General features: G+C 47.7%; 1 protein-coding gene across 1 annotated transcript; it reads left to right on the forward strand.

The window, feature by feature from the left end:
- Positions 1-9,309: 9,309 nt before the first annotated feature.
- Slamf8 (SLAM family member 8) lies at positions 9,310-18,477 on the forward strand. The gene is made up of 5 exons (XM_041643579.1): positions 9,310-9,447; positions 11,792-12,118; positions 15,960-16,265; positions 16,346-16,453; positions 18,306-18,477. Exons 1-5 carry the CDS (start codon positions 9,414-9,416, stop codon positions 18,365-18,367), a joined length of 837 nt encoding a protein of 278 aa, XP_041499513.1. The 5' UTR covers positions 9,310-9,413; the 3' UTR covers positions 18,368-18,477.
- Positions 18,478-27,010: the final 8,533 nt, after the last annotated feature.

Here is a 27,010-nt window from a genome sequence, read left to right on the forward strand (position 1 = left end):
CACTTTGCACATGTACGGGTTTAGTTCCCCTTGAAGCCTGCTTTTCTCCAAGCCACACTTAAAGGACTAGCTATGGGTTTCAAAGACATTCGTTTCTAGGTCTCTAAATCTACCTATAGATCTTTAAATCAACCCGCCTCTCCCTCCATGAGGACAATATTCTTATTTTCTATTTAGACTAGGGCAAAATTGATTGATTTAATAGACTTCTAAAGCAAGATGTATTTATTCAAGTTTGTAGCTCCTTCTGCTAAGAAAGTTTTGATGAGCATTCTGGAAGCTTACTTAGTCATCGAGGTAGACCTCCCCCACGAATCCAAGATGTTCCCCTCTGGCTAGTCCAGGAGCCTGGATGGTGCTCTCTCTAAGATCAGGACCAATTTCTTCACTCACTGGATACCCAGTTAAGGTTTGGGCGAGTCTTTAGCTTCTTCTCCTTTTATCAATATAAGTCTTTATCCATCCAGCTTCCCATCAACTCCTCCTTCTTTCTCATCTGAAGTCTGGAACCTATTCAAGTGACATTTGCTTTCAGACATTTCTGCATGGTAAGAGAAAGACAGAGTCAGGTCAGATTCCCAGGTCAGATCCCAACCCCTAATTCTTCCTGTTTCTAGATTCTATTTAGAAGTAAAGGGGTCTCTCTTGGGGTAGGGCACTAGCCAGGAGGTGGGAAGAGATGAGTGCAGATACCCTGACTGAGTGTTTCTCCTTCCACAGTCAGAACTGAGGAACTCACCACAGAAGAATAAGTAAGCAGGAACCTTGCCCTGCCTCACCCTTTGTCTTGTGTCTGCTTCCCTGGACTGACCTAACTTTCCTGCAGGACAATCATATATCATCAATACAAAGGAGAAAAAACCCAGTTTGGTGAGATTACTACCAGTGATCTGGATCCAAGCAGAATGACCTACCAAGACCATCTTAGTGTCTGATGATGCTATCCCTATTAGTGTGATGTCTCCCTCCAACATATGTCCATTTCCAGCCTCGGCTCTCAGCTTCCAGCCCCCAGTGCTCCCCAGTTGCTCCCAGCTTTTTCTGTGGGTCATTCAGTTCCTAGGCCCACAGTGAGGGAGCCTCTATGCCCTATTCCTGGCCAGGGGCTCCTGACTGGGTTCTCTTATGAGTGGGAAACCAGGTAATAGTGTGGGAATGAACAATTCCCACCTTCACACACACACACACACACACACACACACACACCCACACACAGAGTTCCAGAAGTAACATTGGACACAGAGCCATAGATATCTTCTTTCAATGCAAATGGAAAATGGGTTTTCTTCCAGACAGACAGACAGATAGATGATTGACAGATGATAGAGATAAATAGATGATAGATGACAAATGATAGATAAACAATAAATGCATAGATATATAGTGATAGATAATATAATTGACAAAAATAATAATGATGATAGATATGACACTAGATAACTAAACACAGACAGATACGTGTGTCTGTAGATAAATACAGACAGACAAATAGATTTTATACAGAAATAGAATATGCTTACCTTTATCCTGAAAGGAAGGGATGAAGCTGTGCCCATAGAACTAAGAGGCCCAAAAGTTCAGCAAGATCAAGGTCAGCCAGAAAATAAGTTGCCCAGATAATTTCACAGAATCTTGACAATGGGGCCAGAGCCCTAAAGCCAGCAAGGACTCTGAGTATGTTCATCTGCAGCTCTGAGTATGTTCAGCTCAGAGACAGAACTCAGTTTGCCCCGAGCTCCAGACTGAAGAATGCACCAGAAAAGTCTGTCATTGCTTTCTTGATTAAAAAAAAAAAAAGGTTGTAAAATCTATTTTGTTAAAAGAAATGCATACATTTGTTGAGTGTTGTCTGCATCAGTCTTTTGAAGCACCTAACAGTTCGTTGTTGGTTTGAGGCAACCATACTCAGTAAAGGATGCTGACACTTGCTCTTTTAGGCCCCGGGCCAGATTTACTGGCTCCTGTGTTAGACAGCAGAATCTGACTTACAGAAAGGAACCACATCAGACCCCCCACCTGTCTTGCCTGTGAAGGAGATATCAATGTTATCTTCCAGGCATCACAGACCCGCTAACGTCTTATATAGTGGCTCCCTGGGCTCCCCAACATCAACACTATTGCAGCTACCTGGTGCTTTTTAGACAGGCAGCTGTTCAGACCCAGCCCAAGACCTGCTGGATGAGAATCTGAATTTCAACATGATCCCCAGGCAATTTGCAAGTGCTTTCAAACGGGCTGATCTGTTTACAAGACGCATTATGGAAACGCATCCATCCCCGTAATTGCCTCCATAGGTTCTGCCCTGAAGATGGGGGAGCCAGAAAGACCGCCCCCGCGATCATTTACTTTTTCACTTCTATTCCCTTTTCCTCCTTTCCTTCTCCCGCCCCAGCCCCTTTCCTCCCTATAGCCAATCCAGGAAACACCACGCCCCTCTCTCTATGCTACTCTCCAGAAAGCCTGCTGAGCAGTTCAAGTCAGATGTGCTAGGGGCAGAGGACCCCTATGGGTCAGTCAGTGTGCCTACAGACCCCAAGCCCTTACTACTCCCTTGATAAGACAAACTGTCCCCTTCATAAAAGATCAAAACACAGATGTGTCAGCTCAGGAAGGAAAACACTGTTGCTAAGGTCCTGGAAACCTCCAGCCCTTCCAGTTGTTGTCAGGGACCACAGGCCACCTCCTTCCTGGGCTGTCCCACTTCCCCAGTGACCCAGGCTGGGTCCAGTCTGTGAATCGCTGTAGGAAAACTGTGACAAATACAAAAATTACAGCAAATATTTAGAAACTTTTATAGCAATCTGACAGTAATTTTATGTTTGTTTAATACAATCATAAAAAATTAGAGCTTGTATTTGGTAGGTATGCCTTTTTTTATTTCGTTTTTCTAGTAATTTATTTTTATTATAGTCTACAAAAGTACAAGTCCACAATGGATTGAAAATTTAAGAAAAAAAAACCTAAAAGCAGGTTGTTTGGCTCAGACGAATGAGAGGCTGATCTACACACACACACACACACACACACACACACACACACTTCTGGTTACTCTGTCTTTATAGACATAACTGAAAACATCCTTTTCCCTTAGTTTAAAGAAGTATAAGCTGCAATTTAAAAAAAAAATGAACCATTACTAAGAAGAAAGAATGAAAATTCCCCCAAAAGTGCAGAGAAGAGAACGGAGCTATCTGAAGATGCCCATCCTTTTCAGCCTGTGCTGCCCTTGGTTTGTGGGATGTTAGCATCCAGGCCAAAGCCCCACATCCAATCCTGGGGTGGGGGTGTATCTCACATGGGGAAAGGGAGGGATGCCATCAGTTCTCAAGGGACAGACCCTGCTGACACTGAGGAAGGGCACTGAGGAGGGCTGGAGGCTGCCGCAGACATGATGTCACCGATCACAGGAGTGCCCACTCTGCACGTTCCTGTGCTATGAAACATCCTTTTCTCTAAGTCGGAGTTCAATGTAAACCTTTTTGTATCTAGATGAATGTGTTGCCTGTGCTTTTTCCAGTAACTTGGGCTCTATAAATTCATATTACAGGATAAGGGCACAGAGGAGGGTACAGGGAAGTCAAGACTTCAGTGTCTGGGTGGAGGTTAAGTACAGCAGCCTGAAATTGTTCCTTAAAGGAGAGAGAAGGAAGCCCACAGCTGGGAGCCGCGTGACTGCCCTCTGCTGGTTCTCTCCAACACTCAAGAGTGTATGTGCCACCTAACTCTCAGTCTGACCCATTCATGGGCAAACTACATCTTAAATACGGGGACTGGGGGTGCAGCTCAGTTGGTACTGCTGGGTGTGCAGAAAGTCCTGACAGCACCTCAGAAACCAATGTGGTGATGACTGCCTGAGGTCTCAGCACTAGTGAGATGGACCGAGGAGGATCAGAAGCTTAATGTCATCTTCAGTTACATTGGGAGTTCCAGAACAATCCTGACTATATGGGACCCCATCTCAAACGTGTGTGTGTGTGTGTGTGTGTGTGTGAGAGAGAGAGAGAGAGAGAGAGAGAGAGAGAGAGAGAGAGAGAGAGAGAGTTGAGTAATACAATACCTGGTCATTGTTTTGTACGTGGCTGTACAGTTTAGTTACAAGACAAAATGAGACCAAGAGGGTTGCGTGCCTTGATATCCCTTTCAATTCCGGTTTGGTTTAGATTTGGCTATGAAATAAGGTCTCCTTTTTTTTTTAATGAGCAGCTCTATGTCCTTTGTGGTCTCAGTTCCTTCTGCACTGCCAGAAGCAACAGCAGCATGAAGGACCTAGAGCCCTCAGCAAGTCTGCCTCTGCCTCACATACTGCTGACGGGGCCTCAGCAGAGACTAGGGGGAGTTCCTCAATCAGTTCAGAAAGCAGTCCATGCCTACTTCTTTCTTCAGCCTTTCTCACGTGAAGCACGTCTATAGTGATAGTCACTTTCCTCGTCAATACAAGACTACGGCCACCCAGTTTGTGAGCCTTGACCTCACAGGGATGATGCGTCCTGGACGCTCTGTAAGTGTTGGTTTGATGCATTGGTCTGCACAAGCTGAGACCCCGACAAGTGTTTGGTAAAGGGTGAAGGCATGAATGAGCTTCCAGCTCCTTCTCTCTACCTCAATACAACTCCGTGGTGGCTTTGTTCCCTTTCATGCAGCCTTCCTTCACATCTCTAGAAAGGTATCTCAAGGCCTCAAAAGTAAAGGGGCCCTAAGATGGATGCCCCACCACCCACTCTTCTGCAGGTGTCTCCTACTGGTTCCTTCTCTCCCACCTGGGTACCATGCCCCTGGCTCACTAAAGACACCATCCCTTCCACCTCTTTACAACAAGCTAGAGCCAGGATGAGGCAGAAGAAGCTAGGATGAAGCGGAAGAAGCTGAATGTGATAGAATTGAAGGAGACCATACTGGCACCATCTCGGGGCAACCAGTAGGGTATATCCAATACACACATGCAGAAACAGTAACAGTGGCTGTTTCTAGGAAGTGGCTGAAGTAGGGCTTCCCCAGTGTGTTTTGCCTCAGGCTCAGTCTTCCTGCCATACCACAGCTGCCCAAGAAGGCTGGCTAGGGAGAGGTCGCTGGGGCCAGAGGCTTGGCATCTGCTGACAGAACTCGCAGGTGTGGCTTACAAGATATTGAAAAAGAAAACTTCAAACCTGGATAGATGATCTATTAAGAATTCATAGAGCAGCAACCCTCTGACCCAGAAGATTATTAGTAAAGCTGCCTGATGAACTGAACACAGAGAGAGCTGGGCTCCCAAGACAGAAAGGGCCAGAGAAAGCAGATAGTGAGGAAGAAAAGGGCAATCAGACATTTCAAAAGTTATAGTCCAGATAGGATTGAAACTGTGCTGGGGCCAGAGCTAGGTAGAGTGCTTGCCTAGCATACACGAAACCTATGGCTCAAACCCCTAGTAACCCATAAACTGTAAATAATGGGTATCGTCTGTAATCTCAGCATTCAGGGGGTAAAGACAGAAGGGTCAGAAATTCGAGGTCATTCTTTATTATCTGTGAGTTCAAGGCCAGCCTGTAACACGGGAGACAACACAAGCTAGACTCCTTCCAAATGAATGATTAAAGGACACCTTGGTTTTGAGAAACTTGCCTAGTAGGAATAACTCCAATCTGGTTTGGTCTGGTCAGGATCACAGTCTATATCGCCCTCCTTAAAGTTTGGAGGAGCAGTAGAGTTCTGTCTGCCATCTTTATTGTCAACTGTCCATTTCCCCTCAGAGCTACATCTAGAGGCTGCCCATCCCGCAGTAACACCCGGGTCCTTTTCCTTCACCCTTCGTTCCCCGGGAGTTTGCCGAATGCCTCCTCCCCCCACAGCCATTCTGCCTTAGCCTCTTTCCCTGCCATGCTCTCCTCTCTCCTGGTTGCATAGTTCTCCACCCCTCATCTTGCCTTCTCTCAACCTTCTCACTTCTCCCTGTAGAAGAAGCATGGCCCCATGCTGCCTGTGCAGACAGGGCATTTCAAACACAGCGTGGCTCACCCTCATCCCACGCCTCCCAGCCTGAATCTCTGCACCAAGCAGCCGTGGGTAGGTTGTTGCTTCTGTTCAGGCAGGTTGCTTGGCCACCTGCTCACCCTTCCTGTGGTCAGTGACAGAAATGGGCTAATGGTGAGGTCGCGACTGCACCCCATGGCCAAGGCAGCTACTTCTCTCCATCCTCAGTGTGCGCAGACTCCTCCTGACTCCAGCTTCCCAGAAAGGCCCCAGGGAGACAGGAGTCGCAGCCAGCTGCTCTCTTAATTAAGGAATGCAGGGAGTGGCCCCTTTGAACTCACCTGCTAATTTACTCGAGCACACTCCCCCCTGTGGCTGGGTAATTAATGTGGTGTGAACCAGTGATTAGCAGCAGTTCCAGGGAGAACCTGCCTGCCTCAAGACTTAACCCTTCCCGGCACCTGGAAGGCAGCGAACGCCTCCTTCTTGAGTCTGCCTTTCTCCACTGTCACATAGCAGAAGGAAAGATTGTCCCCTTTGGGGACGTAGGCTATTTTCTGTCAACTGGCAGGGGGAAGTGTTAGAGGACCACTAGGGGTGACCGTGTCCTCCAAAGGAATTAAGGATCCGGCCCACTTTGCTTCACACTTGCACCCCACAAACCATGCTGGTCTCATGCACTATAGAATCACCCCGCACAATCTGACGGATGCTTTCAGGTCATCAGCTCAGGCAAAGCCCATGTTTGGCAGCACAGGAGATGAAAAGTGAAGGAGACCTGCTCTGATGAGATCTGGACTCCTGCTCAGCATCAGACTATCTCTCTCTGCAGCCATCTTTCCTGTCTCTGGCCTCTTGCAGGCGGGGTTAAAACCTGAGCCTCACTGTGGACCAGATCCCTAGTAAACCCTGACTGGTGTTCATCGCCAACACTAAGAAGGAGATCCAGTTATTGACCCCACCCCCACCCCTCAGGTGAGCACACGGAAGAACAGAAGTTACTTTTCTGGTGGTTTCATGGCCAAACTTGGAAGGAAGACTAACTCTAGAGATTGTGTTCAAAACCACTACCCTCATCTGGCTTGTACTCTAAGGCTCACTCAAACATCCCTCCTTCAACTAATGCCTCCCCAGCCCTCCAGCCACCCAGGCCTTTCTTTGCCCATGGCATCCTGTGCACACTTCTGACATTGTTCACGTTGCATTGATTGTAATTATTGGGTTACACACTCCATCTCTCCTCTAAACTTCGAACTCCTTAAGGGCAGGGGCTAAGCCTTTCATCTCTGTGTCCCCAGCACCTGGCAGCTAAATAGATGCTCAATAAATGCTTGATGAATAGATGACAGAATTGACAAGAGAGCCATAAATGAGTCCCCTCCCTTGGCTTCTCTGTCCCACAGCCAGAAATTCCCAAACCCTGCTGGGACTTCTGTCCAGCAGACCTTCTATTCTCTGGACATTTCCTTCCTAGTTCAGGCCCTCCTGTATCTCAGACTCCTTTCCTCTTCTTCTCCCAAGCTGCTCTGCACAAAAACAGTCCCTTGCCTCCAACAGGGACTTCTTACGGCATCCCTTCTGTCCATCAGTGGCACACTCACCTGGTGCAAAGCTTATTAGAACTAAGATTCCTGGGCTCATATCCACCCACTAAGCCAGCAACCCTGGGAACTTGAGTATCTAACAAGGAGAGCCATTGCTGTCCAGAATATCTGAACCCAGGGTTCAACCTGCATAATCAGACTCCAATGTCCCCTTCCCACATAGCATTCCAGAGACTGCTCCCGGACTGCCCTTCATTGTTCCTGGAGCCTACTTGGTACTTTCCCACTACAGACTCTTCACATACTCTACCCTCCCCTTGTGTTCAAGCCCCATCAGAACCTCTGGCCTCCTTTTTCTCTTGCTATCTAAATTATGCTCAAAGTCTCCTGCTCAGGACACAGTCCCTGCCCAGGTCCACAGACACCTTCTCCCCACCCCTCACATGATGCTGACTGCCTGTGTGCCAGCGGCCTTCACTCTTTCTGGCGTGTCTCTTTCCACAGGCAGGGACTCTCTCACCAAACCCTCTTGCTCACCAGCTCCCATCCTATATGTCTAACTCCTGATTCAACAATACCAAAGCCTGATACCCATTTGACTGAGAAGCCAGAGGCTATGCAGGACAACACACAATGATCCACACCCAGGACACTTAGAAGTCTTTCTCAAGGGCAACATCTTAAGAAAACTTCCCTACTAGAGATAGGGGTGTTCAGTAATAGAGCATTCCAGAGGCCTTCCATTCCATCCCTAGTACTGAGGGAAGGAGGAGGAGGAAGAGGGGGAGGAGGAGGAAGAAGAAGAGGAAGAGAAAGGAGGAGGAAGAGGAGGAGGAAGAGGAGGAGAATAAGTTAAATAACTAAAAGCAGAGAATAAGAGTGAGGAGGGGTAACTGTGACAGAGTAAACCTGTGCTCAGCCCCTCTGTGACCCCAGAAAGCCACCTAACCTGACACTGGCTTTAAATTCCTTCTCCACTAATACGTCCACCAGTGCTACAAGAAGCTCATCTCTGAGACTGGTCCTCAGCCTTACGTCAAAGCAAAAGGGGTACCCGTGTTTAGCAGTCATTCACTCATTCAACAGCTGTTTATTAAATAATGAACACGTCCAGCACAGAAACAAATGCAAGCGGTGCTGCTTAGCAGCCTATGGAAACTATGAAGCTACGACCAGCAACGTGTCAGGGGCATAAGGGGAGAGTAAGTGCCCATGGGCACAGAGGCTTGTCACCCTGCCGTAGTCAAGGAGCCTTGAAGGTTGCCTGACGGGGTACAGAGCCAGCCTGGGTCTGCCGGGACAGATGGAAGGGCATGCCTGCTGGGGAAGTCAATACAATATGCACAAACCTCAAATGGGTGCATACGGTTCTAAATAGAAGCAATTGGCTGGGACGGCCAGAGAGGACTGGGGATGTGGGCAGCCAGCCTGGAGAAGCAGGGGAGCCTCTCATGCCAAGCTCGGGGGTTAGTCTTTATCCAGTGGGCAGCAGAAGGCTTCCAAAGATTTTTAAGCAGAGGGGAAGTGGTGCTCAGAACTGCAGCTCAGAGGGCTGTTTGTGGCAATGATGATGATTAGACACAACCACGAGCAGGAGTGGATGCAGAGTGGCCTGGTGACAATCTGCAAGGAGCACATGGGCTGTGTGGGTGTGCTTGTCACCATGCCTTGGCAAGGCACATGCCCAGAAAAGGGGCTGACTTACAAGAATCCGCTCCTGAAAGCCCAGTTAGGCCCAGCCGGGACTGAAGCCAACTTCCACTTTATTTGGGATGCTTTCACTTTCGAGACATCTTGTTTTGAGTCAAGATTCCTCCTTCTGAACATGGGACTTTCCGGCAGGACCACAGCTCCTGCCCTGCACTCATTTGGCCCAGGATATCCTGATTTGCTGAGGAAGTCTTCCGAAGGAGGACGTCGGCCATGTGGTGCCTCTGGGGTCTTCTTCTCTACGAAGGTAAGTGAAGCAGATGGACAGACAGCCTGTCCTCTGGGGAGCTGTAAGCCCCTACCCAGCTGCCCTCATCAGACCTCTGGGCAGCGGCCTCTCAAAACCAAGTAAGAACCCAGAAACTAAGGAGAAGTGGAGAAAGGAGCAAAGTCTGGGGCAGCCTAACGCAGGGTTTCAGATGAAATTGAGTGGCAGCGTTAGTGGCATCTGTAGCCAGGAGACGCCGCCTGTTCTAGGACCCAGAGTAGCTTAACATGATGGCAGTTTTGTTTTGTTTTTTGTTGTTGTTGTTGTTGTTGTTGTTGTTGTTTATTTTTTATTTTTCATGATGGCAGTTTTGAGAGAAAGTTGGGTGCAGGGATGATGGGGATCTGAAGGCACTGGCACATGGGAACTCTACAGTCCAGGGTAAAGCAGAGCGGGGCTCCCTATGGTCTGAGGGATGTGATTATCAGCCTGAAGGAATGCTAGGGTCCCTCTCTATATCCTGTAAAAGGGGAGACAGACATTGGGTAGAGAAGAAAGATGACAGCAGGTTAAACATGGTCCATATGGGCTTGAGAATAGTCTCCAAATCCTCAGTGGCCCTTTCATCCACCTGTGCCTGAGTCCCCCCTCTTTGATCAACAAGTAGTCAACATGACAAAGTAACTGCTGCAGGGCCAGGATGGAGTTCACGGACCCCGAGACACTGTTGCATCCTTCAGGGACTCATAAGGACTAAACAAGAACTCACCACATTCTCAGACCTTCTATCGTTGTTAGAGAGTATCTTACTGGTAACAGAGGACGGCACACTACCACTGATATAGCCTCCCCGTCCTGTGTAGAGGAGGAAGGTGACAAGCTGAAGGTCACACAGCTGATTTGTGGCAGAGCCAGGACACGAGAGAACCTCAGTTTCAACTGACATCTCCCATTAACACTTATCCTGTCAGGATGGAGATGGCTGGGCCCAGAGATGGCAAGGATGTGGATAAGGACTAGAGTTGCAGCCAGCAGAGTAGCCAGGCTGAACAGGTCTCCTTATCCCAACTCCCAGCCTTGGGTACATTACATATCATCCTAACCTTTCCCTGTATCCCAAGGTCTCCTCTTATGCCAGGCTTGAGGTCAGTTCTCCGCAAACTCAGTGCAATTTCCTGAACTCCTGCAGTCAGGTATTAAACCGGGGCACTACAAGTACATGGATGAAGACATTTGCTCTTGACCTGAAAGAGTTCATGGCCTGCTGGGACATGCTGATTCAGAAACAGACAATAATAAGACAGGGGTGCTGATCCCTGATCACTGTGGGAAAACAGAAAGAATGTATACCTGTAGTGAGAGACAGGAGAGGTTAGAGGTGATGGTGATCTTCCAGAGAAAGCATGAACCCGGCAGAAAAGGAGTCAAGAGGGCAGCTCAAGAAGGGTTGTCTTCCTCACACTTCACGCTCAAACCACTCCTCAGAGAAGCCAGCATCTTTCTCTCTCATCTCCTTTCTGTCTCTGTCCTTGTATCAGATGCAATGATACGTGATGGATCCCAAAGACCTGGGTACACACTCTGAGTTCTCAGTTCTCTCCTTCACTCTCCGGACCTAATCTAATCCCAGCGTTTGCTAGTTACACTATTTGTCTCTCTGTCTCAATCCTCCCCTTCCCCACAGTTCCCTTCCTTTGTTCAAGTAGCCATCACCTCTCTCTTGCATTAATATAAACAGCCTTGAACTTCCCCCACCTCCAATGCATTTTCCATGCCTATGTGAGACACCACACACACACACACACACACACACACACACACACACACACACACACAATTATTTTGGGCTTTTTAGCCCAGAAACCAATGCTACCTCATGGCATAGTGTGATCCCGCCAACTCTTGGCGACACTGCCTACTTCCTTCCCTCCACAGAACCAATTTCATTTCCCCATGCTCTCTCCCTTGCATTGCTCCTGGTGCTGCTCCCTCAGCCTGTAGACCTTCTCCATCCCTTTTCCCATAGCCACTGCTTGACTGGCTGATTCCTATCCCTCCTCCGGGTTGTTTCTTCTCCAAGGCTGCTCCAGGGTGGGTGAGGACTCCTATTAACCTACTTGTGTGCAGCCACTTTTTCTCATCATGATCCTTAATTTATTTTAGTGGCTGTTTTGAGGTCTGATTTCTCCATGAACAGAGATTTAGATTCTCTTCCTGTTTTGTTCCCTCATCTATGACACACACTACTACACCCTCAACTCAGCACAGCTGCTGGGTGGGGGGTGGGGGGGAGGATAATTCAATTCCAAGCAACTCTGCTGTTTGCCAGGAGTAGGACAAAACACCTGCACAGGCAGATTCACCATGGTTTCTGTCCTTACAGCACTCCTTCCCGTTGTGGTTATCAGTGTCCAAGTGCTAAGCAAGGTGGGAGACTCCGTGCTGCTGGACGCAGAGTGCCCTACCGGCTTCCAAGTGCGGGAGGCCATCTGGCGATCTCTCTGGCCATCAGAGGAGCTCCTGGCCACATTTTTTCGAGGTTCCTTCGAAACTCTATACCGCTCCCAATTCCTGGGCCGAGTCCAGCTGCATAGCAACCTCAGTCTGGAGCTTGGGCCCCTGAAAACTGAAGACAGTGGCAACTTCTCTTTGCTGATGGTGGATACAGGGGGTAAAACCTGGACCCAGACCCTGCATCTCAAAGTGTATGGTAAGTGTACCCAACACCGGTTCCCCTACTCTCCTCCTGAAAACTGCCGGCCGAGCACCTGAAGCCATGGCAGCTGAGGAGAGCTAGGTTCCAGAAAGGCATGGCCTTTGGCCATGATGCTAAGTCAGAGAAGAGCTACTCCCCAGAAGTCACATCTACGTTTCCCAAGGGAGCACCTCACGAAGCAGCCGGCTTCACCAGTCCACCAACCTCATCTGTACGCCGTTCGTTCTTTCCTTGGTTCAGCAGGCTTGGAAATGATGTTTACCCACCAGACCGTCACCTTTTTCCTCATTTGTACAGCGAGCCTTATAGCACGTACTATGCACAGTGCCCATAAAGATGAAGCACAGTGGTATGTGGGCAAAGCGGCCTGTCGATCCACTCTAAGGTATCATCGTAGACTACAGGTGGTACTATTATTTTATTTACCACTAAAGAGAAAAGAAAAATGTGGCATAGTACGTAAATAGTTTTTACTTACTAGTTAAATTCAACTTGAACTATAATTAATTATAGAATTTTTGTTTGATATTTCTGTTTTTTCAATTAAATTTATTTTTCTAAAACAATCTTTTCTCATTTTACATACCTATCCCAGTTCCCACTCCCTCCACCTTCCACCACCACCACCCTGCCGCCCCCATTCACTCCTCAGAGAGGGTAAGGCTTCCCAAGTGGGCTCGACAAAGTCTGACACATCACTTTGAGGCAGGACCAAGGCCCTGCCCCCTTTATCTAGACTGAGCAAGGTATCCCTCCAAAACGAATGAGTTCCAAAACGCCAGTTCAAGCACTAGGAATAAATCCTGGTCTCACTAATAGTGGCCCCACAGACTGACCAAGCTACACAACTGTTACCCACATTCAGTGAGCCTAGTTTGGGTCCTATGTAGGTTCCCCCACTATCAGTCCAGAGTCAGTGAATTCACACTAGCTCGGGTCAGCTGTTTCTGTGGGTATCCCCATTATGGTCATGAGGTCACGATCCCTTTGTTCATATCTTGAACTGGGTCTCTGGAAGCTCCACCCAGTGCTTAACTGTGGATCTCTGCATCTGCTTCCATCAGTTGCTGCATGAAGGTTCTATGATGACAATTAAAGTAGTTGTCAATCTGATTTCAGGGCAAGGCCAGTTCAGACACCCTCTCCACGGTTGCTTAGGGTCTTAGCTGGGGTCATCCTTGTGGATTCCTGGGAATTTCCCTAAGGCCAGGTTTTTTGTTAGCCCCGTAATGGCTCCCTCAATCAAGATATCTCTTTCCTTGCTCTCCCTCTCTGTCCTTCCCCCATCTTAACCATCCCATTCGCTCATGTTTTCTTTCTCCCTCCCCTCTTCCCCTCCCTCTCACCTTTCATTCTCCCTTCTCCCACCCCACCCTACCACACTCCCATTATGGAGTTTTTGTTGTTTTGTGGAGGTTTTGTTGTTTTCTTTCTTTCTTTTGCTTTTTTTTTATTTCTGTTGTTATAAAGTTAGCGTTAAGGATTCAACCCAGGGCTTTGAACATATTAAGAACCAATTCTAACAGGGATCTAGACCATCCCCGCCCCCAGCCTTATTTTTCCTAAAAGATCTTTTAGTTGGCTGTGGTAGGTAATACATGCCCATAATCCTAGCACTTGGGAGTCTGAGGCAGGAGGATTGCTGTGGGTTCAAGGCCAACCTGAGCTGCATTACTTAAGAGCTAAACGTAGTCACTATTTCTTATTTCTTAGGGTTCATGGGGTGGGCTTTGCTCCACAATGCCAGCATTGCCTCTTGTGCAGCTGCAACTGTCCCTGCAGCTGGAGTGGATGAATTAGCTGAGGATAAAGTGAGTTCTCTTTCTCAGTCTCTCTCCCTCCCTCTCTCCCTTCCTCTCTCCCTTTCTTTTCCTTCCTTCCTCCCTCCCTCCCTTCCTCTCTCCCTCTTTCTTTTCCTTCCTTCCTCCCTCTCTTCCTCTCTTTCTCTCCCTCTCTCTTTCTCTCTCTCCACCCCCTCCTCCTTCCCCCTCTCTCTCCTCCACTATCTCCATCCACTTCTGCTGCTCCAGGCCTTTTTAACTCCCATTCATCTCCTCTATCTAATGGCATGAGACAAAAATATGAGTGGCCCCACACTGCTGGTTCAGTAAATACTCAAAAATGTGGACAGTTGTCGAGAGTCCAAATTCAAGGATGGAAACTGGGGATAGGTGAGGGGCTGGAAAGAGGAGGCAGGAGATGCTGTAAGCAAACTGGGAAAGATTCTCAAAGCCCCAAGACGGCTGTCTTACCTGCCCTTGAGCCAGCCGTTCAGGATGCTGATTTACAGTTAGAGGGTGCATATCCAGAAACGCGAAGGCCTGAAGCAAGTTGTGCATCTCAACAGGCAGAATGCTGGCTGGATCTCAGCACTATGCAGCCCCCTACCCCAGTGCCCTTGTACAGGGCATAACCTCCACAGCCACGCAGGCCGTGGAGCCTCTCTCCTTCTCCACGTCTCAGCGGATGCACATGGGAAACAAGGACATTGAGCGTAGTAATGCATGCAGCACCCACACCACTAAGCCCTAAAATGGCTTGTTCTCGGTATCTGAATTACAGATTTTAAGGAAATTGCTGTTTTATTGCTTCCAAATACATAGCGTGATTAGAACTAATTGCAGGAAGCTGCCAGGCAGCCGTCCTTAGGAGCTTGGTTTTGACAATAGATAAGAATGATTTGAATTAGCAGATCGGTTACCAGAAATGTCGATGGGTGTTTCTACTGTGCCTGATCGTGTTTGGAGGCAGCTTGTCCTCTTAAGTGGTGTAAATATCCCCCCTGTAATCTCTGTTTATACTATTAGTATGCCCAGCAAATCATTTCTTTTTTCATATCACAAATCCCACCAGATTGAGCTGGCATTAACGAGGTTTTACTCTGCTTGACTTTGGAATGCTGTCAGCGACTCGGCCCTCCTGTTGTCACTATAATGCTCTCCCACTGGCCCCATTGCTCGAGACTCGGGATTTACTCATCAATCTATAAAGGAATGAGGAGCCGCTGCTTAGGATGCCAGGACACTATTAGTTAGCAGCCCAGGTATCCAACACCAGTTTGCCAGAACTAGAGAGCGAAGGTTATGGCGATGACAGGGCCCCTCCCTCCAGGCTCCTCATTCACTGCATTTTATGCCCTTCCAATGATTTTCTTGTTCATCAGCATGTGTCAGTGTCTGTCTCCTTCACCCAAAGTTCGGGAATGTGGGTTCTTACCTGAACTAATAAATGCTCATCATCCCTTGTTGACTGACTGGCACACTGTGAAAGGAGACATGGGCAGAGCGCCTGGAGAGTTCTGAGTCACACCTGAGCTATAAGGGAAGGTGGTCCAATCAAGGCATAAAGCAGTGTGTCTGACGGGGGTGGGGGACTCTTAAAGGACCCCTAGGAGGTCCCTAGGTGGGCAAGAAGGGGAAGAATAGGACCAGGCGTGGTGGCACAGCCCTGCAATTGCAGCATTCTGAAAGCAGAAGAGGGAGGATTGTGAGTGTGAGGACAAGCCAGAATATAGACTAAGACCTCCTTTAGAGGAGGCAGGGAGCATTTATGTGCACAGATGAGCCAAACAAAAGCATGAAATGTATGAAATAGCACCTCATGGTTGGGAGAACTGCAAACCAATGGAATAGGCAAGGAAGACCAGCGGAGAGTGTAGCTAAAGAGATTGATATATATTATTCCATAAAAGCTTTAGATACCAAGCTAAAGAATCAGTAACTGGAAGGTCAATGAGATTGAAAAACAAAAGAAGCATCTAACCAGGCATAGAACCCAGACACCGAGCTGTGGACTCCACCCAGCAGCCCTCTAACCTGCTGTCATTCTTACACAGACACGGTACCCAAGCCCATGGTTCAAGTGTTCACTGCTGCAACAGAAGAGACTCAAGCCCCCAATACCTGCCAAGTCTTCTTGTCCTGCTGGGTCTCCAACATCAGTGACATAACCTATAGCTGGCGACGGGAGAGGACAATGGACGTTGATGCAGAACTGCACAGCTTTTTCTCAAATGGACAGCTGCTAAGTGTCTCACTGGGACTGGGAGACCAAGATGTGGCCTATACCTGCATTGCCTCCAACCCCGTCAGCTGGGATATGGCCACAGTCACTCCCTGGGAGAGTTGCCATCCCGAGGCAGGTATGCTAAGGACCAGTAGGCAACAGTTTGGGGATTATGGTGCATCAGACCCGTTTCTGACTCTGCCTTCCATGATGCAGCCTCCGGGAAGGCTTCCTACAAGGATGTGCTGCTGGTGGTGGTGCCCATCACGCTCTTCCTGATTCTAGCTGGTCTCCTTGGGGTATGGCACCATGGCCTCTGCTCAGGTACGAGTCTGATATGTGCAGAACATGGGGGAAGGGATGTGAATGCTGGGAAGAAGCCGGGGCTGGACCTCCTCCCACTTGGATTCAGAGGCCTGCCTCTTTGCATCTCCTCTCTCATGTCTTGGCCCTCCCCTCACACTTTGGTCTCCAACCAGAACAACTTGATCCTCCTTCTGCAGTTCCTCAAAGGAGCCACTCTCTCGCCTTCCCCACAGGCCTGTGCACACTATAGTCTCTCTGCCTAGAGCGCACTTTCTGTGATTTTTTTCCCTTTCCATCCGGCCCTCTCTTGCTGAGTCTTCAAGGTGAGTGTGTTCCAGGAAGCCTTCCCTAACTCCCCCCCATCTGCCTACCTTCAGTCTGATTAATATCCTTCCTTTAATCGCCTTTACTAACTCCATCCCAAAGACTAATTACCTGTCTGCTCCTGCTGACTTTTGAGCCTCACCAAAGCAAAGGCTGGGTCACGAGGAGACATACCAGGGTTTGGGGGAGGAGGGAGTCCCTTGAGCGTCACGGTTCCTGAGACAGGAACAGCAGTGGTAAATGGTTATTGAAGGAAAGTATTGATGAAATCGATGAATCCTACTCTCTTCTTGCCAACCTTTTTTTTATGGTTTTTTGGGACAGGGTTTCTCTGTGTAACAGTCCTGACTGTCCTGGAACTCGCTTTGTAGACCAGGCTGGCCTCAAACTCACTGAGCTCCACCTACCTCTGCCTCCCAAGTGCTGGGATTAAAAGCTTGAACCACCTCTTCCCAGCTCCATGTCAACCATTCTTAGGAAAGGAACACCCAAGAGAAGCCCCACCTCCATCCCACACCCCCACCCAACCCCCACCCCACACCCCCAGCCAGTGGCTGACAACACCAACTTCTACAGAAAAGCAGTGAAGAAACCTGGTCAACTCAGGTTTTAGGCTCTCTACACAGATAATTATCACTGCATCTGCCCAGATACCCTCTACCTTGCCCCTGAAGGAGCATCTCAGATGGCACAGACTTCATGGCTGCTTTCAGGCTGAGCTCGGTGGCCTTACTCTGTTAGCTGTGTCCTAGAAGACCAGGAGTGACAGGGACTTGCACATTTTTCTCAAGAGGCAGAGAAGTTGAGGTGGAGATGGACAGCTTAGACTACACTCCATTTAGGGGGTCCCGTCTGTGAGAAAGAAGGTCTGTCTCACACCCTTTGTTCCCCAGGATTTGTGGTAAGAAGGTAGAAGCCAAGAAAAGATCTGTTTTTAAAGACTGTTTTATTGAGCTATAAACCATACATTGTACAATTCTCCTAGTTAAAGTACACAATTTAATGGCTTTAAGTTAATCCAGAGCTTTACCTCCAACCCACAACCAATTTTAGAACATTTCTCTCACCTCCCCCATCAAAAGAAAATTATAACCACTTAGTCAACACTCACCAACTCTCCTGTGCTTTCCCCAGCCCTAGACAACCACGAGTCTACTTTCTTTATCTATTTTGGGCAGTTCACATGAATCAAACCCCACTATGCGGTTCTCTGTGATAGGCTTCTCTCGCTTAACCTAACACCATAAAGGCTCATAAAAGAACAACTTTGGCCACCTGGGTGATGTAAAAGCTCCACACAATATGTCCAGGGACTGGTCCTAGCTCGGCCACGCGACATCTTAACATATAACCAAGCGCGGCACAACCCTGACTCATGGTATGGGTGCAGACGATGTGTAGACATTAAGAAGGACGTCCTGTTCTTAACAGACATCTCCTTTCCCGTGAGGGGTGACTGGGCTCAGGACATCTAGTGTTCAGAGCCTGAGGACGAGTATGCCAAGAGGCCAAACACTGAGGGATAACCTTCTGATCTTCTCACCAGGGAAGAAGAAGGATGCTAGCACTGACAGAGTGGTTTCGGAGACGGAGAATCCCCTTGTGTAAGGTACACCATGAGGGACAGCGTAAACTGGCGCTTGGATCATGATGCGAGGCTCTGCCCAGTCACATGATGCTCCACACCTGGAAACTTCCAGGATCCTCCTAACTTCCGCAAGTCTCCTGTCTGCCGCTAGAGAACAGCCAAGGAAGCCATCACCCTGGTTCCAACCTCCTCCTCCTCCCTCCTCTTTGCACACACTGGATCTTCTCTGGGCAAGGTGGACTAAAAAGTTGCTTCCTTAAAAGCCCTGGACATTCTCTAGAACCCACAGAAACACTGTCTATCCAAACTACCCATGCTTCTAGCACTATATAGAAGGAATTATCTATCAAGAGACTGCCTCTAGGCCAGGTATTGAGCCCTAAAAGATATCAGATGTTTGAACTAACAGGGAAATTGCGCCAGCCACTGCTAACTCCAACCCCAGCCCCTAGAATCTGAGATCCTTGTGTTCAAGATTATCAGAAGAAAAGTTACAGACTAAAGAAAGGTGGAAGGCAGGACTTTTTCTTTCTGGCCTGAAGGACTTTCAGATCATCTTAGTTCAAGGTCCCTCAATGGTAATTTGAGGTTATTAAAATGACAAAGAATAGCTGACATGCCATCTTGAGATGGAAGTCATTTTTCTCTCCCACCCCAAGGCAGGATTTCTCTGTGTAGCAGTCCTAGATGTCCAGGAACTCACTCTGTAGACCAGGCTGGCTTCAAACTCACAGAGATCCATTTACCTCTGCCTCCTGTATGCAGGGATTAAAGGTGTGAGCCACCACCACCCGGCCGAAAGTCATTTTTTCTGGTAGCACCCTATTAAAAGCCATCTTCATCACCATTCACTCTCATGCCTCCTGCGTGATCTGGAATGGTGTTTGAGAGTCTCTCTATACACACAGTTGCCAGAAAGGAAAAAGAGAGAGAGAGAGAGAGAGAGAGAGAGAGAGAGAGAGAGAGAGAATTTGACCCACCCAACAGTAAGGTCTTGCACAACAGCAAGAAGAAGCTGCTAAATTCAGGGTCAATGTTTTTCTGAAACTGGGAAAATTGAGAACCATGAAAAGCTACACGGGAAGAAAACTGGAGGGAAGGGTACCAAGACATTTTAGAATCTGCCACGTTCATTTTCAGGTGCAAGTGTAGAAGACCCATCTAAGTTCAAGGGGAGAGAAAAGGTCCCTACCACTCAACTGTAGGATTGTCAAAGTCACTTTGATGTACGCCATTGAGGATATTGTTCTGGCCATCTTTGGAAAATGTATCCTGCCATTGAATGATTCTGTTTGTAAAACGTCTTGACTCTTTATTGCTGCTTGGAAAAACAAAGCACTTAAAGAGTTAAACTTATGCTCGGGGAGTAGGAGCTACCATGGTTCATGCTTATTCCCATCCAAATGGAATGGGTTTTATCCTGGGGCCGCACCCAGGCCTTGATAATAGAGAGGAAGGAGGCACTGAAAAAGCAGAAGTAGTTTAGAATTGTTTCCGAGGTGGCTTCAGTCTCTCCACCCAGGAAGTTACTCCTGCCCTGGCACCTTTCCTCTTCTCCCCAGTGCCAAGAGAGTCACTTTACCTGGGACAAATGATGGGCACAGTCCATTGGCTGTATGTTCACACTACACACCTCCTCTCCACTTACCCTGGATCCCCTCTTGCTGGCTTTTCTTGGGGTCCCTGGCTTTCTCTCTCCCACACTCACTTTTCTTCTATCCCCTTCTTCCAATTTCCTCCTGCAGAGCGCACATGGCACATGCCCACTCAACCTGGCAGCTTGGGCTTTCCTCTCTTGTCAAGTATAGGCATTTTGTCACCACGTCATGGAAAAGCAGCCTGTCCCTAAAAACAATGTGAAAGGGGAAGCCCGGGATATAGTAATGAGACATAGTGGTTCTGGGATGAAAAAATACACGCTGTCCCCCATCTTCCCTCTCTTTATCCCCCCAGCCTCACCTCAAATCCAAGCATGGTTCTTCTCTTCAGGAGGGGACTCTTGGAACAGGCCCATGCTACTCACACGAGCTACTGCTCCCATCCCCAGTGACTCACTTGTCAATTAGTAGACTTGTTGTTCTTTCTCTGGAAAACAGAAAGTGCTCGTGGGACACCAATCTTATTCTAAGAGACACTGGGAAAGATGCTTCAAAAGTTACACCATCCCAAGTATGAACTGGATGCTCAGCGAATGTTGAGAACTCTTTGAGACACTGAAGAAATCAATTTCAGATGAAGCAGAGTAGAGTCCAGTCCCATGTTCGATGGCATATAAATAAATTGTTAAGTATGTGATCAGTGCTGGCAGGTTCTGTTTAAAAGATAAGGCAGGCTGGCTTTGTGGTACGAGCTTGGAGAAAAGAGAAAGGCCCAGAGATGTGGTCTGGGGCCACCTCATGTAGGACCTCATGATCTGAAGAGTAAGAAGCATGAAGTTTGGGAGGCAGAGGGGACAGTGAATGGAGTTGTCAGTCTCTTTGGGGGATGTTTCTAGCACGCACAGGTCAGACCAGAACCCTCCTAACAACTGCCTTTTCTCTTCTTTGTTCTCATTTTCTTTATCTTTAGTGATAGCATTTGAACTTATTCTTTTTTATATAAAGGATAAACACAAGATCTGCTGAGGCCAAGAGGTCCAATGACAGAATACTAGAATATAACTGAGCGTGGTAGCTTACACCTGAAATCCTAGCACTGGAAAGGCTGAAGTAGAATTGCTGTGACTTTTAAAGGCTAGCCTAGGCTATCTAGTGAGGACAAAGCCAGCCTGGACTACAGAGCGAGACCCTGTATCTCAAAACTAATATGATAGAATGGGGAAGAGTACAGCGCAGGAGTCAGTTTGAAGAGAGCTTCATTCCATTTATGGAGATATAAATACTCAGTGTTTTAAAGAGGGGGAGAATTGGGTGAAAGAAACTGCAGCAATCATCAATGGCATCCCCCCCCCAAGCCTTTCTTCCATGTTTATGACATAGTACCTTGCCACGTTGACCGGCTCTTACTAATCTCTCAACAGTCCCTTCCCGACTTGACCCATATATCCATTCTGGATGTAGCCTGAAAGGAAACCTGTAGACCTCCAGAACACACCTCCCTGGATCTGTGAAAGGTTCGGCAGCTATCTTTCCTTTGGCTATGCGTTGGTGACAATCAATTGCCAGGAGTGGCAGACTGAGCATGTGGGTGGGTAGTGGGGATATACTATTATTGCACAGCTAGCCTGGCTCCCATCCCAGGAATCGCACTTTTAGGGAGACACAATAAACTTCAAGTATCCAGAGGAGAATGGCCAGAATGGTGAGAAGTCTAGAATCCCTTCTCCCATGAGAAATGATTAAAGAAGCTGGTTGTGTTTGGTTTGAAATAAAACGACAACAAAAACTCAGATGGATACAGATACACAAATATTTGAAGGGCTTTAACGTAAGCCCAGACTGTGTAACCAGAGCCAATGGAGCATGTTACCAAGAGGTAGATACTGACCCATGTGAAAAATAGGCTATCACAGCGAGGAGGCAGGTCTGTGGTTGCTCAGTTCAACTTTTTAGGTGGAAAGCTGAAGCCAAAAAGATGGAATTAGTCAATGCGAAATCAGAATTAGTTTTAAAATTAGTTTTCTATAACAGTTCTGCCCCTCAGACTGCACCACATCACCAGGAAAGAACTGTCTAACTGATGATGAAATACAGTTATGAAATGAGCTGCTTCAACAAATGTGAGTAAGCAGAAACTGTCTCAGAGCAAGATCATAGACCAGCGATTGTTCATATTAGGAAGTTGTACTAGGAGTGAGAAAGGCATCGGTGTATAGACAAATTTCTGTCATCCAAGGCCATGTCAGCCCCAGCGCACAGATGCTAACACACTTTTCCCACTGAGTCTAGATGCAATGTTGACATTACCCCTACCAATCAAAGTTGATTTGCTGGGATGAAAACTGTGCGCTATTCCTGCCCCGAACAATCTGCAGCAGCCTTCCAATAGTGAGAATTCATTACAACCTGAGGAAAGAATGAATGAATAAGCAATGAGATGAAAGAGGCCAGTGGAAGGGTTCCGCCAAGGAATCGGAAAGCGGCCGTGCTTTGTGGGGGAAGATTTATCTAACTTCTCTTTTGCTGCCATTTTTCTCTGCGTGTTGCTTGGGGGAAATATCAGCACTGTAAGGGGAAAGTAATGGGAAATAGTTACACTATTACCAAGAAACACAAACCAGCAATCATACAAACAAGTGAATAATACACACAGCCATTGAAACCGTCATGTTTTTAGAATGTCTAAGAATAAAAGCGAAACACTGGCATTACTCAGGATTCTCCCGGTCTATGCAAAAGCAAAAACAACAACAGCAAAAAACAAACCTCTCTGGCCTTAACTAAAGCAAATAAGGAATTCATCCTAAAGTTGTGGCTCGCTCAGAGATTCCAGGAAAATACTAACCAGACTTGGGGTCTCCATGGAATTATTTATCTTTTTTTAAATTTTATGTACATTGGTGTGGAGCTGTCAGATCTCCCGAAACTGGGTAGTTTCCACAGTTGTGAGCTACCATGTGGGTGCTGGGAATTGAACCTGGGTCCTCTGGAAGAATAGCCAGTGTTCTTAAACACTGAGCCATCTCTCCAGCCCCAGTGACCTTCAGTTTCCTCTCCAGGCAGGGCAGAAAAGAGAAAGTGGCGCTGGGACCAGAGCCACACTTCCAGCGCAGGGTGACCCTGTGACCTGGGATTGTTGGACTGAGACACTCTCTCACTGTCTTGCCTTCAAGCCCATCACACAGCCTTCCTATTGCACTCTCTTACTGGGGCTCCTTGAGGATCTCCATGGTCAGGTAAAGCCAATGAAACTCAGGCTGAAGAGGAAAGTGGGGTGAACAGCACCCCAGCTGCTGCTTTCTGCCTGACCATTGGCTAGCCCACTCACCACCTGACCACATGCTGCCAGCATAGCTGCGGGAGCTCAGAACACTGGGCACTGAACCATAGTCCTGCCCATCAGACCCAGGAACACATCATCCCCAGCCCTACAACCCATCATCTACCTGTGATCATCTGGTCCTCAAATATTGGGGAATCCTCCTGGCTCTTATTGATAACAGTAGCCTTACAGCCTAACACCCAGAAAATTCCTAACAGTCCCATCCTCCAACACTCTCAGACACCAGGCACACAGAGGCACAACACAGCACACCACACACACACACACACACACACACAAAACATACACATAACACACACAAAACACACCACACACACCACACACACACACACACACACACACACACACACACACACACACAGCCTTGGCTTCTTCCTAAGCCTTGAGCACACATCCCACATGTAGTGATGCCTCAGCATGAGAAGGTAAGAGACGAGTACAGGGAAAAAGAAAGTGGGTACAGAGGACAGAAGGAGACTCACAGATTATCAGGAGGCCTGAAGCTGGGCAGTCAAGAAAAGACAGATCAGTGTATTCATCCGCCAGAGAATTCTATATCAAAGGCCAGCGTTACCACCCAGAATGCCAGCCAAGTTCAGGGAGTGGCTAACTCTGAATTTTGTTCCCTGGAAGCTATGTCCTAAAAGGGACAAGGGAGTGGAAGGCCTTCCAACCCATCGCCTATCAGCTACTCTTAGGAGGCCATGCTCAGAAATAATATCACCCTGCACTTTATCTAGTCTAGGCTCCCGGGGGGGGGGGGGGGGGGCGCTTCCCTGGCTCACCTCCACCAGCAAGGGGATAAGGGACGCTACCTGGAGTTCACTCTCCCTCGGAACCATACTCTCTAAATTCAAGATCCAGGAAGTCCCTGCCCACACAAGAATTCTGAGACTTTTCTTCTGGATTCATCCTGCCAAAGCCAGGTAAAACCACCCACATATGTGGCCCTATGTCTAAAGTTAGTTTTTGTGGGGGAGGGCAGTGTAAGTATTCACAGCTTGTGAGTGTGTGTGTGTGTGTGTGTGTGTGTGTAAGATCCTCCACAGTGAAGGATGCAGTTACAGGTAAGAAAATAAAGGGTCCACCCTCAGGCCCAAGACAATGAGCTAGTTTTCCCCTTACCACTGTAGGTTGTTGAGTATTTGTTTGCACTGTATGAAGATGTGGGCCAATAGCTACCCAGGAGGGAATAGGCAAGATTTCTGGGGAGAGGGAGAACTCTGAGACGAAGAGCAGCAGGAAGATGCCAGGGAGGCCCTGAAGAGGTCAGACGTACAGTACAGAATAGAGGTAACCGAGCCATGTGGTAGGATGTAGATTAATTGACACAGATTAATTTAAGTTATAAGATCTAGGGCGACAAGCCTAATCTAAAAGTCAAACTTTCGTAATTAATAATGAGTCTCTGTGTAGTTATCTGCAGGCTGCTGATCCCAACGAAAAAGTATGCTTTGATATGAAACCCCAAAGTTGCTCAGTCCAAACTCCCCAGTCATTTTGAAAGACAAAAAAAATAACAATTTCGAGTAACAACATTTTTATTGTTTAAAAATTTTGTATGTGTGTGTAATAGGTTTTGATTAAACTCGCCCACATTCCCCTCCCTTCAAATCCTTCAACATCCTCCCTACCACTTTTCCTCCCAATTTCACGTACTCATTTATTTAAAGCCCACGGAGTCCACTTAGCGCTGCCTGTATGTATGAGACCATCTATTAGAGCATAAGAGCTCTCTCACAGGGCACAGCCTCATAGGAAACTGACCCTTTCCCTCCCCAAGAAGCCACCAACTGCCAAAAGTTCCCCAGCCAGGGACAGGACTTCACGAGCCCTTCCTTGATCTATGCTGGGATTTTTGGCTTGTTTGGTCATGTGCAAGGAGCATGCATGCAGGTACAGCCATTGTGAGATCACGCGTGAGTTCACATGGGAGTTCACATGTACAGTGGTGCCGTCTTGTCCAGCAAGCACTACTTCACTGCAGATGTCCCCTACCTCTGACCCTTACATTCCTCCTGCTCCCACCTCTCCGATGATTTATAGTTACAAATGTGAAGAGTGGGCTTACACGGGAGGACCCCTCCCCTTGGGCTTTTTTTCCTGTCATAATTCCTAGCCAATCTCCATCTTTTCCTACAGCTCCTAAAGATACACATCAGAAGGCTGTGAATTCGAACTTGGCACAACAGATTCTGATGTCCCAGTGGACTGAGCTGTCCATCTTCAGGATTTATTCGCTGAGCGTGCCTTTAAAGGGTGCCTACTACAAGCAAGCTACACTGAGAAAGCAGCTGCCAAGGAGACAAACCTGCCTCTGCCTCTCACTGCGCTCAGGAGGCAGCAGTCCGCCAGGCAGAGACAGGCACGGGACGAATAAGCACAAATGGGTAAGGAGAATTGTAGCAAGTTTCTTCAGAAGAAAATAATTGAGAACGGCGAATAAGAAAAAGAACTGAGGGAGAAAATATAGCTGGCAGGAAGGCAGCTCGCAAAATGCCTCTCTGAGGAGGGGATGTTCAAGCTACAAGCAGCAGAGAGAGTGGGAATTGGTAAAGCAGAAGAGGGAAGGCCTGCAAGCTCAGACATGGGCAAGGATGGGGAGCCTTCTGGAAAGGTTTGTTTGAATGTCTAAACTTTCGGCTCTAAAGGAAGGTCCCTGTGGCCAGTAGGTAATGAGCAAGAGGGGCCTTGAAAAGAGCCTATTGCAGAGGTCAGGTCAGGCAGGGTCTGGTAAGACACGGTCAGACTTACATTTTAATTATAAAGGTAAAAGGAGGCCACTGGAGAGCTCTAAGGGAGGAAATGACATGATCTGATTCGCATTTTTAAAAGGCCTGAGTGGCCCTGTGTGAAGAATCGAGCTAAGGGGGAAATAAAAGCCCGAAGGCAAAGCCACTGCAGTATCCTAGCAGAAAGAGGTGCAGCCTCGAACGGACGCAGAGCAGTGGGGGAAAGCAGATATAGCTAATAAGCACCCCGCACCTAGAATAGACATGGCTCTGTGTCCAAGGCCACCACAGGGGTACCTGGTCTGAGCAGACATCATGGGTAGATGGGGGTGTCATTCATCAAAACTGGTAATGCCGAGAGCTGAGCACATCATAGGATAGAGTCAAGAATTCCCTCATCCTTAATTATCAGGGGACAGGAGCTAACAAAAAATATGAAAAGGATGAGAAATATATTGGTTTGGATCATATGAAAATTGTCAGAGATACAAGCAATGCAGACGATTTCATAGAATTCAACCTAGTAATTTCAATATAAGTCAGCCTAAGGGAGAAAACTCCCTCCTCCGCTCTGGTTCTACGCCCACCCAGGATCATAGGGATATATTATAATCGGGCACTTTTTACACTGCACATCTACCAGGTTCCTCAGACATGAACTTGAGAATTGAGGTTTATGAGGTATTTTTAAGATAAAAAGCAGCTCCCAAAGAGACTTCGGCCCAAACTCATCCAGATCCACAGTGTCCTCTCTCCTGGCTGGCCTGGATCCAGCCTTAAAATTTTCAGAAAAATCAAGAACACCCAGGACCTGAAATCATAATGATAAAGAGTGCTGGAACTGCCCCGCAAGCTATGAGGAAACTATGAGTCCCGTGACTCCAACCTACCCACAGAGACTCCTGCAGTGCTGGGGTCACACCGAAACTGTCTGGATGGAGTCCCTGCGAAAAGCCTTTCTGAGAGATGATAGTGACATGGCCGGGTTAA

This window comes from Microtus oregoni, unplaced genomic scaffold, assembly GCF_018167655.1.
Source record: "Microtus oregoni isolate MIOR12 unplaced genomic scaffold, Mior012 000086F_ref0000336, whole genome shotgun sequence".
In the NCBI taxonomy this organism is placed as follows: domain Eukaryota; kingdom Metazoa; phylum Chordata; class Mammalia; order Rodentia; family Cricetidae; genus Microtus; species Microtus oregoni.